This window comes from Cupressus sempervirens, chromosome 11 (assembly GCF_028749045.1).
Source record: "Cupressus sempervirens isolate cs-2001-9-10 chromosome 11, ASM2874904v1, whole genome shotgun sequence".
NCBI lineage: Eukaryota > Viridiplantae > Streptophyta > Pinopsida > Cupressales > Cupressaceae > Cupressus > Cupressus sempervirens.
Window position 1 is genome coordinate 832,140,958 of NC_143128.1, and position 17,855 is coordinate 832,158,812.

General features: G+C 36.5%; 1 protein-coding gene across 1 annotated transcript in view; it reads left to right on the plus strand.

The window, feature by feature from the left end:
* The first annotated feature begins 4,715 nt into the window (after positions 1-4,715).
* LOC149532140 (uncharacterized) overlaps positions 4,716-17,855 on the plus strand; it is a 67,149-nt gene continuing 54,009 nt past the window's right edge. Inside the window, exons 1-3 of the mRNA XM_089810411.1 lie at positions 4,716-4,968; positions 5,617-5,841; positions 6,152-7,371. Of these exons, the coding sequence (XP_089666537.1) occupies positions 4,959-4,968; positions 5,617-5,841; positions 6,152-7,371 (1,455 nt within the window). The 5' untranslated portion in view covers positions 4,716-4,958. The remainder of the gene's footprint in view (positions 4,969-5,616; positions 5,842-6,151; positions 7,372-17,855) is intronic.

Consider the following 17,855-nt stretch of genomic DNA (forward strand, 5'->3'; position numbering starts at 1 on the left):
AGATTGAGGTGATTGGGTTCAAGGAATTTAGTAATTTGTATCCAGAGGATCTTGATTTTGGTGAAGCGTGGAAGACTTGTACAAAACCTGTTACACTTGACGGGATGAAGTGGTTGGATTTTATAATCCAAAAGATATGTTGTTCAAAGAAATCCAATTGTGCATTTCAAGAAGTTCAATGAGAAAGAATCTCATCAAGGAGAATCATAGTGGAAGATTGATTGGACATTTTGGTAGAACCATTACTTTGGTTGTTGAGAATTATTACTAGCCACAGTTGCAGTAAGATGTGAAGAAGTTTGAGTAGAGTTGTAGAGTACGTTACATGACAGAAGGAGTGAAGCAGAATACGAGGTTGTATTAGTCATTAACTGTACCAAATAAGTCATGGGAGGATCTTAGCATGGACTTCGTTCTTGGATTACCAAGGACTCAGTGAGGGTGTGATTTTATTTTTATGGTGGTTGACAAGTTTTCAAAGATGGCACATTTCATTCCCTACAAGAAGGCTAGTGATGATGTTTATATGGCAGAGTTATTTTTTAGAAAAGTGTTGAGACTACATGGTTTGCCAAAGAATATAGTTTCAAGTTGAGATACCAATTTTTTTGGATATTTCTGGCATACATTATGGAAGAAATTGAAGACAGACTTAAAGTTCAATTTATCACATAATCCATAGATTGATGGTTAAACTGAAGTTTTGAATCATAGTTTGAGAAATTTGTTGAGGTGTTTGGTTGGAGATAAACCAAAATGATGAGATCTAATTTTACTATAGGTAGAATTTGCATATAATAATTCTGTCAGTAGGAGTATAGGTAAATCACCATTCCAGATTGTATATGGGAGTAGTCCCATAAATGCTTCTGAATTGAGGCAACTAGATAAAGGAGAGATAAGTAGTGTTGAAGTAGAAGAATTTTCCAAACATTTGAAGAATATCCATGAGGAGGTGAGGAAGCACATTATAAAGATGGATACATAGTATAAGGATAAGGAAAATGTGAAAAGGAGGTACAAGGAATTTCAGATTGGAGATGAAGTCATGGTTCATTTGAGAAAGGAGTGTTTTCCACTAGGTGCATATAATAAATTGAAAATGAAGAAGTTTGGATTGTGCAAGATAGTGAAAAGGCATGATTCTGTAAATGCCTAGATGAAGTGGAGTTGCTTATTGAACTAAATATTTCACTAGTATTTAACATTTCAGATTTGATAGATTATTATGAAGGAGGTGATGGAGATGAAGTTGTAGAAGCGAAGTGGAGTATTCCAACAACTAGTTTGGCTACAAGGAGATTGAGGAGATATTGGACAATCGTGTTGGCAAAAGTACAAGGAACATAACTTATGAAGAATACTTGGTTAAATGGAAAGGGAGACCAATAGAAGATTCATCATGGCTAGCAAGGGAGGAGGTTAATCGTTTTGGTTTTCCTCTGAATACTTGAGACATGATGGGGTCACTTCTCAAATTACTTTGGGTGTATGATGTAGGAGTATCTTGGGCGTAAGAGCAATCTTGCATCAACCAAAAATATTTCATTTTAGTTGTTTGAATAAGGGTTGTCTTAATATAGAGTTGTTGTCTATAGAGGCTTGCTACTCAGTAAGTCAGTCATATGAGCTCAAAATGTTTTAATTTAAGAGGTGGATGTTCATCTTGGATATATCAACCTTCTAGTTGAGGCTCAATGTCATATCATGAGTATTTGTGGATTTATTGTAGATTTTTGGTGTACAATTTTGGTATAAAAGCTTTAGGCTCACCATTGAAGGTCTAAAACATGCCTGGATGAGGCTAGAAAACTTGATGGATGACAACTTCTACTTATTTGAGATTTAGATCAAAAGTTAAGGATTCCAAAAAGTGGTTATAATAGCTAATCAGACCAACAGTTTAAAAGTTATGGCATTCTGAAGTTGGTCCAATCAAAACTTCCAAAATAAATGTCAAAGGTGTATTTGACTGACTCTATATGTATAGTTAGCGTTTGACATCTCTAGGTACTAAGTTTGAGTGTCTAGAACCTTCTCGGGTGGCATAAAATTGCCTATTTAAGAAATGCCCATACATTGTCTAAGACAACTCTAGGTGATAGTTCATAGCTTTGTCTTGCAAATTAATTTAATGAAGGGGTCCATGTGGGTTAACATATTGTAATTCTAAATTATGTAATTCCGCATTTGCGGCAATAATAAGAAGCCCATTTGTTTCTATTATGTGCTTAAGGTATTAAGGGGAGTACACTTCATAAAAAATATAACAATGTTAATCTTATAGATTATGGAAAATTAATTAATTAACAACATTTACATTTTTAAATCTAAATTTTAAAACATTAATTATCTCATAACATAAAAAGAACTATATATATATATATATATATATATATATATATATATATATATATATATATATATATATATATATATATAATGAATAAACCTTTTTCACTAATTAAAATTTAAAGATACATATTCACAAAAAAGAGGCTGGGGGATATAAGATCACCCTGCAAGTTCAAATGGCCCAAGGCCAAAGATCAACTATTCATCAAAAAACATATAAAAGCAAAAACATAAAACCTTCAGACTACAAGAGCAGTGCCCGCCAAAGGAGGGTCTTTGTCATAAGAACCTCAGAAGTCCTCAGCGTTATTGGTTGGCTCAAGAGGAACCCAATCGTTAGCAACAACAACATCCCTTATTACAATTTGAATAAAATATTTCACTTAAAATAAAATTTTGATTTTAAAATTACAATAAACAATCAATTAATCCTTTTTATAATACTTTAATAAAAATCAATAATTTATCAACTAAATAATCAATTTTAAATTTTTTTAAAACCTTTTCATTCAAAAACTAATATTTTTTGTATTCCAAGTAGTGGCCACTAGATGACACTTGTTTCAATTATGAATTTAAGACTCTCCGTAAAATATCTATCCATTAAGGGTCCATTTGGTTTGTGGAATTTAAAAAATCAGGATTTCTACAAACTTTGGTTTAGCCAAATCAAGGTTTTGCTAATTTTCATTTCGTTTTTTGAGATTTTACTTAAAGCCGTTTGTTTCACTCGGAAGATGCATATGAAGACGCATTTTTATGCATAAGCTTGGAATTGAAAGAAAATTTCAAAAAATAGTCCAATCTATTATTTTTACACTCCTTAAAAAACATAACGAGGTTTTGATTTTCAATTCCTACTTGCTAGTAGGAAGTTGGAAAACCTGGTATTGAGGCAAAATTGAAAGCCCAATATGCTAATTCCATTTTGCCAATTTTGAAACAAACGCAAAAATTTTCAAATCCGGATTTTGAAAAAGCCAATTCTTGTCATCTTCCAGGAACCAAACGAACCTTAGGGCCCGTTTGGTTGCTGGCATAGGAATTGAAAATTAGAAAACAAAATAAGAATGAGAATGGAAATATAAAATAGCAATTCTAGTCATGTTTGGTTCACCTTGAACTGATTGGGAATATGTCAATTGTTTGGTTCACATTATTTAGAAAATTCAACAAATTCAAACCTACTATGGCCTACAAATCAAACCCTTTCATCAACTTGAAGGCAAATCTCATTTATAAACAAATCGAATTCACAAATGGAAAGAACATAAATGTTATTTGTTCCATTTATTTCACGCATTGATTCAATTCATATGTTTTCATTCCATATCATCTGACTGTGTATAACTGGATATTTGAAGCAATGTAAATAAACATACACACATCCTTTTGTAATTGATCAATGAAGAAGATGGCAAAGGCAAAATCATGGCCTCGTCATGTGTGACAATAGTCTCCACACATTTGATCACACATTCTCAGTCGCATCATATGGAACAAAAGAAATGATACACAAATTGCCTTCATTTGCTCGCTAGCTGACTTGAATCGGTAGAGGAGGTATTCAGAATTTTAGATATGGAACTGAAATTCATTTACGATACCCTTTTCTCTAAATGCATCGATACAAAGTTCAGGAAGCGGGTAAGACTATTGTGCCTTGTCAATACCACTCTCCTGGCAGTCGTTAGGTTTTTGATACTGAGAAAAAACGAATACACAAAAGCAAACTGAAAGTCACATATGAGTATGAGAATTTATTTGTTGAGCACCGAGTATGTCTAGACTCTGATGCTCTTGCTCTTTGATGTAGATATGGTGAACGGCTGCAACCAAAGCTCTATACTATCCTTGTCTTGGCGTCAAATTGCAGTCGGCTTCGACAAAAACTACACATATGCATAGCCACAAATTTAAATTTTTATTATAATTTGAAAAAATCAAATTGGGAATGGAAATGGCCCATTCCAAATACAACTATTTTTTGAAATGGACAAAAGCTAATTTTAGACTAAAATAAGAATATATAATCCTATTCTTCATTCCTATTCCATGCACCAAACAAAAAATAAAAATCATAATTGAATTCTCCATTCCTATTCTGGTTGTATTTAGTACCCAAACAGGCCCTAAAAGAACAAAAAGTTTCTTCTTATTTACCCTGCATTAATTATAAAATCAACTGCATACAACTCTTACATGTCAAAAGGTTCTATGATACGAGAGAGAAGATGACGATGGGTACTTTTTTGCCGCCATGCTTGTAAATGTCACAATCACGAATTCAAATTGAGTCGGTTAAAAACTGGGAAGCCACCCAAGAGCTTGATTTATTCGTATTTTGGCAGAAACACGATAGAAGTAAATGTCCGAATTTTTGCTCTGCCAGAAAATTTGGTTGAAATTTAAGGAGTGAAGTTAAATTTCAAGCGACGTCTTTCTATTTCGCTGCAGACCTTTCAAATTATAGTAAATCCTGTCTGTCATCTGCTATTATTGGGTTCAACGTGAGCTTCTCTTCTAAGAATGACGACTCTGCTTAGTGAAACCATTAAATTATGCGGTTAATCTTGCAATTCCTTGAGCTTCGATAGATTACAATGGAACCAGGTAGTCAATCTGTCTTTTACCGTTTCTTTTTGTATTTGTTTGAATTTGAAATCCTGGGCTATGCAGCATCCGCTGAATCACATGTTTACAGAGTTTAATAATGAATTCCTTAATCATTACACGGCAACCTCATTGCATGTCTTTTGAATTTAAAATTTAAAATTGATACTTTTGTTCTTGTAATTGCTTCGGAATAGTTCACAAAATTCCTGATGGTAAGCTCAATCATTGAGCAACCCGGCATGGAGATAGAAGTTCCTAGGTTTTAGTACTATCCTGCTCATGCTTTTCAACAAACCTTATAGTATAAAGATCGCCGGCGCCTACCTTATGCCATGCCGACTCGTCAATATAAGCAATAGGACTGACTCTTTTTCTCAATTTCATCTCATCTTTTACAAACCCTAGAAAAGAAGTCAAGACAAAATTCTGAATGTCTTGTCAAAATGACACGGCTTTGATAGTTCTTTAAATTACTAACGCAAAATTGTTTGAATGTTCTGAAAGAAAATGTAGTTTGCATTTTAGAGCTTGACCTTGTTTGTATTCTGAGCATTTTCCTCTGGCAGTGAAACAAAAGTGTTTGAACGTGTTTTACCTAAATTATCTTGCAGAACTGACACTTTCTTTCATTTTTATTTTAAAAAGGATCCCCAGGAGCCTCCGCACAGTCAAACACGCCTGTTATAGATTTGCAACGACCAACATCTCAATTCAAGCTAGCTGACAATGATGAACGGCAGCAGCAAAAACAACAGATTATGCACGGAAGGCATCAGCAGCGGTGGGACAGTCATTTAAGTCAGCAAGAAGAGCTTGAGCAAAATCAGCCCAAGCATCCAGAACAGCGTCAGCAACATGTTGATGAGCAGAGTAAGCGTCCGCATATAGACATTAATGTTTCAGCGTAATATCAGCGAACTTTGGAAACAAAATCATGGAAATTTGCATGCGTAGAAAAAGCTGTCTAACATGCCTTTTCAACGCCAAATGAATGTGAGATTGTTTTTAGATAACTTAACAAAAATTGCTTGAATGCTATCATTGAAACTCAGGATGAATTTTTTAGCTTTGCTTCTCCTGTCGCTGTGAGTATTTACTCAAAGTCTTGAAATATTATTATATGAATGTATAAAATAACTTAGGAATCATTTTTGATCTTTTCATGGATTTTAATGTTCAGTGGTAGACATAGGAACCTCTGCGGAGTCAAACTCATTTGTTCTACATTTGCAACAATTTACTTCTCAACCGCAAGGGGAAAATCGAAGTGATTGGCCGAAAGATAATAAACATGAACAACATCAGGAACAGAAAAAGCGACAATTGAAGGGAGAGCTGGAACAACAGCAAAATCAGCAGGAAGATCATTCAAATCAGCAAGAACTTTTTCAACAAAGTCAAGCCCAGCATCCAGAGCAGGGTCAGCCAAATTTTGATGAACAGAGTGATCATCTGTGGCCAGAAACCCTTCAGGTACTACAGCAGCAACATAAAGAAGAGCATGAGCAGGATCAACATGAAGAGAAACAACAATATATGCAGCAGTACTTGCAAAATCATCAGCAACAACAGAAAGAAGAGCAAGAGCAGCATCAACATGAAGAGAAACAGCAATATATGCAGCAGCCGTTTCATACTCATCAGCGGCAACAGAAAGAAGAGCAAGAGCAGCATCAACATGAAGAGAATCAGCAATATATGCAGCAGTCCTTGCAAACTCATCAGCAGCAACAGAAAGAAGAGCAAGAGCAGCATCAACATGAAGATAAACGGCAATATATGCAGCAGCTGTTGCAAACTCATCAGCAGCAACAGAAAGAAGAGCAAGAGCAGCGTCAACATGAAGAGAAACAGCAATATATGCAGCAGCTCTTGCAAAGTCATCAGCAGCAACAGAAAGAAGAGCAAGAGCAGCATCAACATGAAGACAAACGGCAATATATGCAGCAGCCCTTGCAAGCTCATCAGCAGCAACAGAAAGAAGAGCAAGATCAGCATCAACATGAAGAGAAACAGCAATGTATGCAGCAGTCCTTGCAAACTCGTCAGAACCAACAGAAAGAAGAGGAAGAGCAGCATGAACATGAAGAGAAGCAACAATATGTGCAGCAGTCCTTGCAAACTTGTCAGAAGCAACAGAAAGAAGAGCAAGAGCAGCATGAACATGAAGATAAGCAACAATATATGCAGCAGTCCTTGCAAACTCATCAGCAGATACAACAGCAACAGCTCCAGCCTCAGGTGCAACAGCAGCCATTCAATCATCAACAGTCATTGCAGGCCGCCAGTGGACAAAACACCTCTCGTCCCATTAGTTTTTCATATTTGGTTGAAATGATTTTGCCCCATCTTCCAAGAGAACAGGCAGAATGGGTTTCTGCAAGATTATCAGAGTTTAAAGTAAGTAACAGCATTCTTCTGTTTGTTCTGTTTTTCTTTCAAGTTTGGTATGGTAGTTTCATATATATCCTGAGTAATGTTTTTGGATGAACACTTTTTGGCTGGAAATCCCAACATTTTTCTGTTTCTCCTGCTTTTTTTGTGTGGCTTGGTGAGTAGTAATGCATTCTAAGAACTATCATCATTATTTAGAAAAACCAACATGGTTAATTCTAAGTTGCCGATTCGGGTTCAGGGATGGGTTCGGGTTCGGGGTTCGGTTCGTGGGTTCGGGCAATTTTTTTTTTCCCCATTTGGGTTCGTGGGTGGGTTCGTTAGTGTGTGTGTGTATATATATATATATATATATATATATATATATATATATGTATATATATATATATATATATATGTATATATATATATATATATATATGTATATATATATATATATATATATATATATATATATATATATATATATATATATATATATATATGCAAAAAAAATTATAAACTCATATAGTTGTAAAAGTAAAACTAAGTCATTCCATAGTATGAATATATCAATGTTACTTGATTATTGATCAATGCCAAATGTCAAAGATAAACATTAAATACTCACTCATTAATCTGTGCTAATTTTGTAAATAAAATCATACATTGAATTACTAAAATGCAAAATGGAATTTCAAAACATAGACTACTTCATCAGATTGATAGATAATAAATTATGACTTAATAAAGTTTGAAATTGTGAAACATAGTGATAAATCATAAATGACTCAATGAGTCAATGACAAATGTTTAAACATAGTTTATCAAAGATGCAAATGCCCTTCAAGGGTCAAATGGGTCATCAAAATACGAGGGATCAATGGCTTCATCCTCATCTATATCATTGACATTTTTCACATCATTGGAACCCAAACCGGTTCCACTAGCCCCAGATGCAGCCACATCCTCCTTGTCCTCCTCAACATCTAGCAAGGTAATTCTAGATATATCTTGGATAGTCATATCCAAGTTAGAAGTCTCAGGTAGTACATCCCACAACTTCTCTAGTCCCTTCTTATATCCTGGATCCTTGCGTGATAAGAGGCGCCAGTTGTTGTGAATAAATACCAAGTCCTCTGCTTTCTTTGAACCCAATCGGTTACGCTTCACTGAGTGGATAAAAGAGTATGTACTCCAATTCCACACAATAGCAGAAGAGCTTGCAACCTAGAGAGACAACCAACAAATTTTAAAAAATTAGCTAAGTAATTTTACAATACAATAGGAATTTAAGAGTGCTAATTCGACAAGCTAAGTGGCCATAAGAAAAGGAAAAAAAACTTAAATACATACTTGTGACAAGATCTTAATGGCAAGAGGTTGGAGGTACATGTAACTTTCCCCATGTAAGTACCACCATCCAATGGCATCCAATTTACTTTGGTCATTGATTGCATCAGGCTCTGCATTTTGCTTGAGACAAAATCAACAAACTCTCTCCTAACATTTGATGCCACATCAGGATCACTAAAGAGCCTGTTAAGTGCTCTCTTATACCCAGCAGCAACTTCAGGATCTCTATATGGTGCCACTGTACCAGGAATAGCAAGTATCTCACTGCTATAATATCTAGGAGAAAGTGCATATGCCAAGAGGTGTAAAGGTGTAGTCATCTTGTTCCAACGATGTAGAACAATTTTCTCCACCTTAGTGTACAAGGTATCAGGATCCTGCTCTCTCCTCTGAATGACTTGCGATGTCAAATGATGTACATGTAAGTTATCTTGATTTAGTGTTAATAACTTAATTAAAATCAAAAATCAAAATCTCTCAATAAACAAGGATAAAGTATTGTATAAAAATTTAAACTTACTGATTTCATTCTTTCTAGCATAGAGTCCATGGCATCATATATATTCCCCAAACAAAGCTCATCCGTGTCGGCATACCGAAGCATAGACATGATGGGCTCGGTGAGTTCTAATGCATATTCCACCCTATTCCAAAAATTATCACTCAAGATCAAATCCTTTACAATTTTGGCCTTTTCTGTATCAGCTTGCTTCCATCCACCCCATTTGTTGCTAATAACCATTTGACCCAATGCCTCTTTCACCCTCACAAGTCGTCTAAGGACGATTGTGTGTGAAGCAAACCTTGTTTCAACAATCTATTACCATGTTAATTCAAATTGTAAGTTAATATGATAAGTTGATAACACAAAAATTTAAGAATATGTATTAAATTTTGTAAAGTATGACACAAAAATTAATATGATAAATGAAGCTAAATAAAGTTTAAAATTTACCTTCAATAATTCCAAGCGGGAGAAAGTTCTGAAAATTGCTTGTGACATATGGTGGTTTGTCACAAACATTTGGATCTGCTCACCCTCCTCATACACATTTTTCATCCATTCAATTTGGCTGCCCATTGTTTTCATCACCAAGTTCAAGGTGTGGACAGTGCATGGTGTCCAAAAGATATGCTCATATTGTGCTTCTACCAAAGCACCTGCAACCTTACAAACTTTAGCATTGTCCGTTATTACTTGGACAACATTGTCAACTCCCACGGACTCTATGGATTCAATGAGAAGTTGGGCAATAAAATTTGCATCCTTTACTTGCCCTTCACAATCAACCGCCTTCAAAAACATTGCCTCCTTGGGGCAAACAACAATCACATTTATTAATGGACGGTTTTTGCAATCTTTCCATCCATCAGAGACAATGCTCACCTCCGTTTGGATCCAAGAATCTCTTATTGGTTTGAGGAGGCTTTCTACATTTTTTCTCTCCTTATGCAATATGGTGGTTCTCAACTTTTCATATCCAGGGGATTGGTAACCATGAGGTGCATCATTTATTGCTTTCACCATCTCTCTCCAATAAGGGGATCTCACTAGATTGAATGAAACACCATTTGTAATGAGGCAACGCCCAACCTTTATGTCAGCAATTTCTCTCTTGTCATTTTCAAATGCCGTATCTAATGGGCCTCTCTTGCGGGATGCGGGTGTTTCTATTTCATCTTCATCCATAGATGGGGTAGGTAAGAAGGGATGTGGTTTACTAATTGTTTGAGAGGGTGGTGTTGGTGGTATTTGCTTTGACTTATCTTTTTTTGCCTTTGACACTAACCTATCAACCTCTTCTTGTTCTTTTAACATGCTTGCTATTTGAGGAGCCGACAACCTTTTTTTACCTCCTTCTGGGGGGCCCTCACACATGGAAATCCCTTGACCTGGTGGACCTATCAAATGATGTTTAACCCGGAAATAGGAGCTTCTATATTGGTTTTGGCAAAAATTGCATTTCCATATATACCCTCCCCCACCAGCACATTGCTCAATTCTTGTTGTATACTTCCACAAATGAGAGCCTTTATCAATTTTAAATCTTTGGGATCCCATCCCACCCACTGAACCCTAACTACTCATTCTTGGATTCTTGCAATCTATAAAAACAAATTTAAAAAAATATTTCAAAACTTATACAAAACTTGATAAAAATTTAGAACAATAAATATAAAAAATTTAAAAAATTAAAAACAAACTATGAAAGAAGCAAAAGGAAGGATCAAATGCATACCTGGAACACTCAACACTAATTATTTGAAGGATTTGAGACTCCACAAACAATCTCTACAACCTTCTCTTCAAACTTGCAAAATGGCCACACCAAAATGAGAGAGCAAAATGACAAAGCAAATGAGAGATTAGATGAATGAAATGCATCTAATAGGCCTTACTTTATGGTTTGGCAAAAAAAATAATGAAAAAAAATAATTTTATTGCTTTTTTGGGCCACTTGTTGGCCCCACCTGTTGCGGGTCCGCCCGGATTCACCCGGGTCCACGACCGGTCCGGGCAGGGTCCGCATTTTGGCCTGCGGGTCCTCCCGGGTCCGTGCGACCCGGGAGGACCTGCAGGCCAAAATGCGGACCCTGCCCGGACCGGTCGCAGACCCGGGCTCGGATTCGGACCCGAACGAATCCGGACCCGAACGAATCCGGACCCGGACTCGAGCTCCAGGGTGCGAATCTGGTAACTTAGGGTTAATTGCCTCTAAACCAATATATTTCTCATCGTCAATGAATTAACTCTAAACGTGTGTAATTGTATCATTAGTAAAATATTCCTGTTGAATACACGTTAGCTGGAAATTCCAACAGCTTTATGAATCAAAGTGTTCATGTCTGACTATTTTTCCTTTGAAAAGTAATATAATTTAATTGAAATTCTTTAGTGAAAGAAATTATAGTGCCTTGCCTATAATGGCAATGTGAATCGCAGAAAAGAGATTGTATCCTTATTTTGTTTTAGTATACAGTTCATATAAGAATGAGGTTTTACAATTCCCCGTAATACTTACTTTACGCCGCTTCTAATTAAATAGTCATTTTCATTTGAAATGTTATGGTGATGCAGTTACAATTCTATGGAAAAATGACCAATTGCTCTGATCAAATACCATTGCATAATACAGTTACCTTCAGATGAAAGCTTTCAGAATTGGAATAGATTCTAGAACCAAGAGCACACAGCACAGTATTCCATTTATTAATTCTCAATAAAACTTTTGACAAGTCCATATCAGATTTTGCAGACTAATCTCAGTGTGTAGATAGGTTGTGATGGTCCCTTCCTAGCCTCCCCTCAAATTTGCACTAGAAATCACAGTGGCAACAAAAAAGGGTTAGGGTCACATCTTACCAAGTAAAATATTTCCTCAAATAGTTCAATTGTAGATTTGAATCCTGCAATCATAGCATAAGAAACAGACACACATGTATAATATATACAACCATTATTACGGTTAGTACATGGGATTCATAGATATTTATAGCTTAATTGCAAAAAAATTAGAGATAGAGCCACACTAAGCCCAAGAGTAGAACTTTGGCCCTCTTTGCCATGGTGGCAGGCAACATGGACATCCACTTGGGTCCCTACCTCGTGGGGTGCTTGTATCTATTTTCCCTATCCATGTTTCATCTCCTAAAATTTAGCATCCATAATAATAGAGTTGGAGGGAAGTTTGTAATGGAGATTTCTTGATTATCCTATCTAATCCCAAGGGTGGAATTTTGGCCTTCTTAGCCTCAGTGGCAAGCAACACGAACATCCATCCAGGGTCTACACCTAGATGGTGGTCCCCATGGTTCCTCTTCCCCTTACACCTTCTTCATTACAATCTACGCACCATATTTCCCTTTCACCCTTGTTACTACTCCCCTTCATAGCTTTAAACTCCATCATCATTCGGTTCATTCCTTTTTGTAGGGCTTGCACCTTCTTACTTGACTCCTCATCGCTATTTCTCCCTTCGGATGAGTTAGCATCATTTGACTAGTTCTTCTTCTGTGAGGTCTTCCTCACTTTCTATGTCCATGGCTCTGTTGTAAGTGTCAACAAATGGTGCTGGCGGGACAACTTTCATCTTTTTCCTCAAGGAGGATTTTAGTCCCTCCACGATCCAACTTTTCTTCAATCCATCTACTAGTTGATTATTTGTCTTCATTTTCCTTATTAGCTTCTTGAGACATTGATTATATGTTCTCACACTTTCATGCTTACTCTACTTCATACTATATATGTCGGCAACAATTTAATAATTGTCCCAAGCAGTTTAAATTTGGCCTCAAGTACCTTATTCAATATCGCCCATGTGCTTACCTTGGTTTTGTTGACTTCTGAGAACCAATCAGTTGGTAATATACGTAGCGTGGCTAGAAATTGCACTCCCCAATCATCTTGGTTGGTCAACCCATTGGCTGACTAGATTGTTTCACATTTCCTACAATGCCGTATGAGATCCTTTCTTCCATCTCCTGTAAACTTCAAAAACTTCTATTTTTTAGACATTGTTGTTGCTCTTCGTGACATTTTCTACAATACTGTACGGGATCCTTTCACCCATTGCGTGTAAACTTTGAAAACTTCTAATTTTTAGACATTTTAGTTGCTCTTTGTAACCAGCTTTGCGTACTGCCTTGAGTACTAGGTCCTGTTGGAATTGCTCTCGAGTTTTGTACACTTGATCCACAAACAAACTGTTTTAACTATGGCTCCCTATGTACGCTTAACACCTTTGGCTGCAATTGTATCCCCTACATGTCTGTCTTTTTCTATGTGCTCAACACTATGTATTCTTCCACCCTCTGATCCCCTTGACTCCCTTCGGTACGAGGATTCTTCTACCGCTTAACAATGCCTACTTCCTTGCAGTGTACAAGTAAGGTGTCTCAACTGGTGTCTAGTATTTTCAAGAAATTCAAATATGTCATCACCTTCCACTAATCTTCCTTCAGCATACGCATCGCCTTCAACACCCTTGTTCACTTCGTACCCTTTAGTATCGCCTTCAACACTTTCTTGATTAATTTAGGTAACACTTCAACAATTTTCTGCAATTGTTGTCTTCTCTTTGCTTGTTCTTCCAACTTTAGTGCTCTCTGGATTGCCTCATATTTGTCTTCTTTCCCTTTCAAGAAATGCTTTCTATCCTTGTTCAGGGCCTTAGTTACCCACTTTGTAGGGATTGAGGATGCATTGCCATCAACAACTTTCTTTATGCCCCTCATCTCTTCAGGTATTCTCTTGGTATCATTGTATTATTTGTTGATGACAATCTTCTTTGTTTTCTTTTTCTCGCAAGTTATGAAGAGCAATGAAGTGTTATGCCAAGAGCCTTGGTAGGTAGGACATAAGACGGTCGATTGCCAAACTTACCTCAAGTGAATTCCACACCACACTCTCGAGAACTTCTTCTCATTTTGCCCCCCTTTGCACACAATTCTCGACGGATGCTTGCAATATATTTGCACTATACTCTGTCAATGCTCCCTTCTTTGAAAAATTCTTCATTACTATTACTGGTGCCTTCTTCCTCACTTGTTGGCCCATTATGTGATTCTCCCCACATATCCTATGCCTACCGTTCCCCCAGGGAGTTTAGTACCAAATTCGTATAGGCAATGGTACCAAATGTTTGCCTCATGCGGTCTATGTGTAGAACATAATAGATTGCATGTAAAACATAGAAGTAAACATATACAATGCATTTGAGAAAACTCAAGATTGTATATTTATTAATCTCAGAATCATTACAACAGATCCGAGATGTAGTATTATGACCACACCATAATATAACATCCCATAACTTCCCCTGAAGGTAAATATAATGCATATATAGAGAGGTGTCAAGTGCTTACCTGTGGCAATTGTCGATCCCTCAACAACAACCTTTCGACAACACTGCCTTAACTAACAAATGCTAATTACCCGACAACAATGTTTGAGTTCAAATGAAGGCCTTCTAAGGTAGTATAATGTGAAAGGCAAGGTCAAGAAATGTTTGTGAGTATATCTAGGGTGGGACGTTGATACCAAAAATGTTTTTGGTATTGTGTGCTTTGGCATTTTTTTGGAACTAAGTACAACTTCGTGTTTGTGAGAAAAGGTTTGGGATGGCATCGAACATCTTCAAACAATTGTTGTCAACTTAAATGGCATTTTGGGATTGATTTTTCGGTTTAATTGGCCTTATAAATGTAGTTGTTAGTTGAGATTGTTTTTGGAGTTCTTTCTAAAAGGAGTTTTCTCTAGGGTATCTTACTTTCTTTTATGCTTGAATCTCTCATATTGCTTCTTGTTCTTCATGTAAATGGATTAAATATTTCAATTTGTTTGTTCTAACAAACAATACAAGGCTAGCAAATATCTATTGTTGATAAACTAGTTAAGGAATATCCTTATAGTTTGAGGAGTAGGTGGATGGTATAAAAATGACAAAGAGGGAAGCTTCTCTACTACAATCATGCAACTGTTGTTAATGCAGGAGCATCTTGTGTCCATGAGCAATTTTGCATCAACCAAAAACATTGCTTTGTTTTCTGTACCAGCTCGTTGTTCATGGAGTAGCCGTTGCTGCTTTTGATTTTGAGTTGAGTGTGGTTGATGTTATGTTGAGGACCTATTTTGGATCCTTGTCCTAAGAGCGCATTTCATGTGTTGTGTGCTTTGAGTTATAGACCGTTTTCTTCAGTTGCAGTTTCTAGTGATTTCATTTAGGATGGTGTGTTATTTCTTTTGGTACGGTTTCCTATGATGATGTGGTGTCTTGCGCAGTTGGGGCCCGACTCCTTGATTGTGATTGAATCTATCTTCGAGAGTGCATGGACAATTGATGCCCATTGCTTGAGTTATGGTTTACACCTCCAAGGCAGGATCTATATTGTATTAAATGCTTGACTAGATGACTTTTGGTCTAGCTAGCTATTTAAGAACTTGGATTTGATGTAGGAAATGAGGATGAGAGTAGCATGAGGTTAGAGGATAGAGGATAGATAGCAGAAAGGATAAAGATTGCGAGCTTCAAGCTTTGATGTTGTAAATTCATTGTTATGGCGGCAACCCATAAGACCTTATGGCGGCAACCCATAAGACCTTACAACTGGGCATGTTAGTTGCTAGTTGATGGCATATTTTATCATCAATAAATGTATGAAGTCTATCGTCTCTTTGCTGCAATTTTGTGTTTGCTTCCATATGTACTCTTGGCAAGTTGTTAGGTGATCGGATATGATCTCAGATTGGTTTCCTTTCCCTACTAGCCTTGCATTAGGCTGTATCAGAGCAAGGTTTTCTTTCCTTGTGAGTTTGGGATTGTGGAGAACCTTAGTTTGGATTAGTTTTAGGGTGGTCGATCTGGAATTTGACCTATAACTTGCAGAAGGTTACGATCTTGCAGGAACTATTGTCAAGATGGTTCGAGTTAGAGGAAATGCAAATGATGCATTAATGGATATGTTGAGGCAGATTGTAACAAGACTTAAAGCTATTGAGACCGCCCAGAGAAGAGAAGTACATCTTGAGGATGTTAGTGATGATGAAGAAGCAATACCTAATCCTAATCCTAAACCTGACATAAAACAAGATGAGGAAAAGCTTTTGAGAGTTTTGTCTAGGGCTAACTCTAGGCTTGCTGTTGAAGTTGCTTGCTATGATGGAAGAATTGAGACTATTGTTTTATTGGATTGGATCTTTGAGATGGATAAGTTCTTTGAGTATGAAAGCACTCCTAATAATAGGAAGGTTAAGATAGAAGGCACCAAGTTGAAGGGTCATGCTTTACTTTGGTGGGATCATTTGCAAATTGAAAGGCAAAAAAGACGAAAAGAAAAGAGCAAAACATGGGCAAAGATGATTGGCAAGATGAAGAAAAAAGTTCCTACAGATTACTAGGTTAATTTGTTAAGGAGAATGCAAAATTTGAAACAAAGAAACATGACTGGGAAAGAATATGCTGAGGAATTCTACACATTGGATATTAGATCTGGACATGTGGATGATGAAGTTGAGAAGGTGGCTAAATACTTGAATAGCTTGAGGACATCAATTCAAGATGAGATTAGCTATGTTAAGATGGATAGCGTGGAAGAAGCATATCAATATGCCTTGAAATCTAAAGAGAGATTGGCAAAGAAACATGATCAAAGATAAAGAGGAAGAGGTGGTAGATTTCAAAGAAGTAGAGGCAAAACCTATGGAGAAAGTAGCAGATCTGACAATGCAATGCAAGATAAAGGGAAGGCCAAATGGAAAAAAGAGCCTATTGGTAAGAGAGGTAATAACGAGAGGCACCTACACTGTTTACTTTAGGAATAATAGTGGTGATAAAAGAGAAGAAAGCACTTGGTTTAAGGGCATTTGTTTCAAGTGTGCAGAAGGACATATGGCCTTTGAATGCACTAATTTTGGAAAGAAAATTGGTGGTAGTAGCATAAATACTTTGGTTTGTGAAGAAGTTGCTGAATCACCTAATAAATCAGAGCATGGTGAGAAAATGATGTTGAGACGAAGCTTGTGGAATGAGGAAATTGATGAAGAACATGTTTTGAGGAGTTTATTCAAAACTGGATGTAAGGTCGATGGAAATATTTGGTTAACAATTGTAGTTGCAGAGGTTGAGACATCCTAAGCTTTATCATGTTGCTGGGACCCATAAGGAACATAAGTTGCTAGTAAGTGAGCAATGCCTTGTTAAATTCAAGATTGGAAATTATTATGATGAAGTTTTGTGTGATATTATGCCTCTGGATTGTTGTTATATTCTATTGGGTAGACCTTGGCAGTATGATAGACCAGCTTTGCATGATGGTAGATTGAATCTTTATACTATTTGGGTTGATGGAAAGAAACAAGTATTGTTGCCTTTGAGAGATAAACTTGATGAGAATCATTGTACCACAATAAGAATATGTTTGGTTGAAGGAAATCACTTTGCTAAAGATGTAAAGGAGCATAATGTTTGTTTTTCCTTGATTCCTAGGAAGACTGAGAAACAAGATGAACTTGAGCATGCACTTGAGATTGAATCTTTGTTGGTTGAATTTCAAGATATTATTTTTGATAATGTACTTGATGGTTTACCTCCTGTGAGAAGTATTAGTCATTGTATGGCTCTGATACCTAGAGCTAGTTTTCCTAATAAAGCACCACA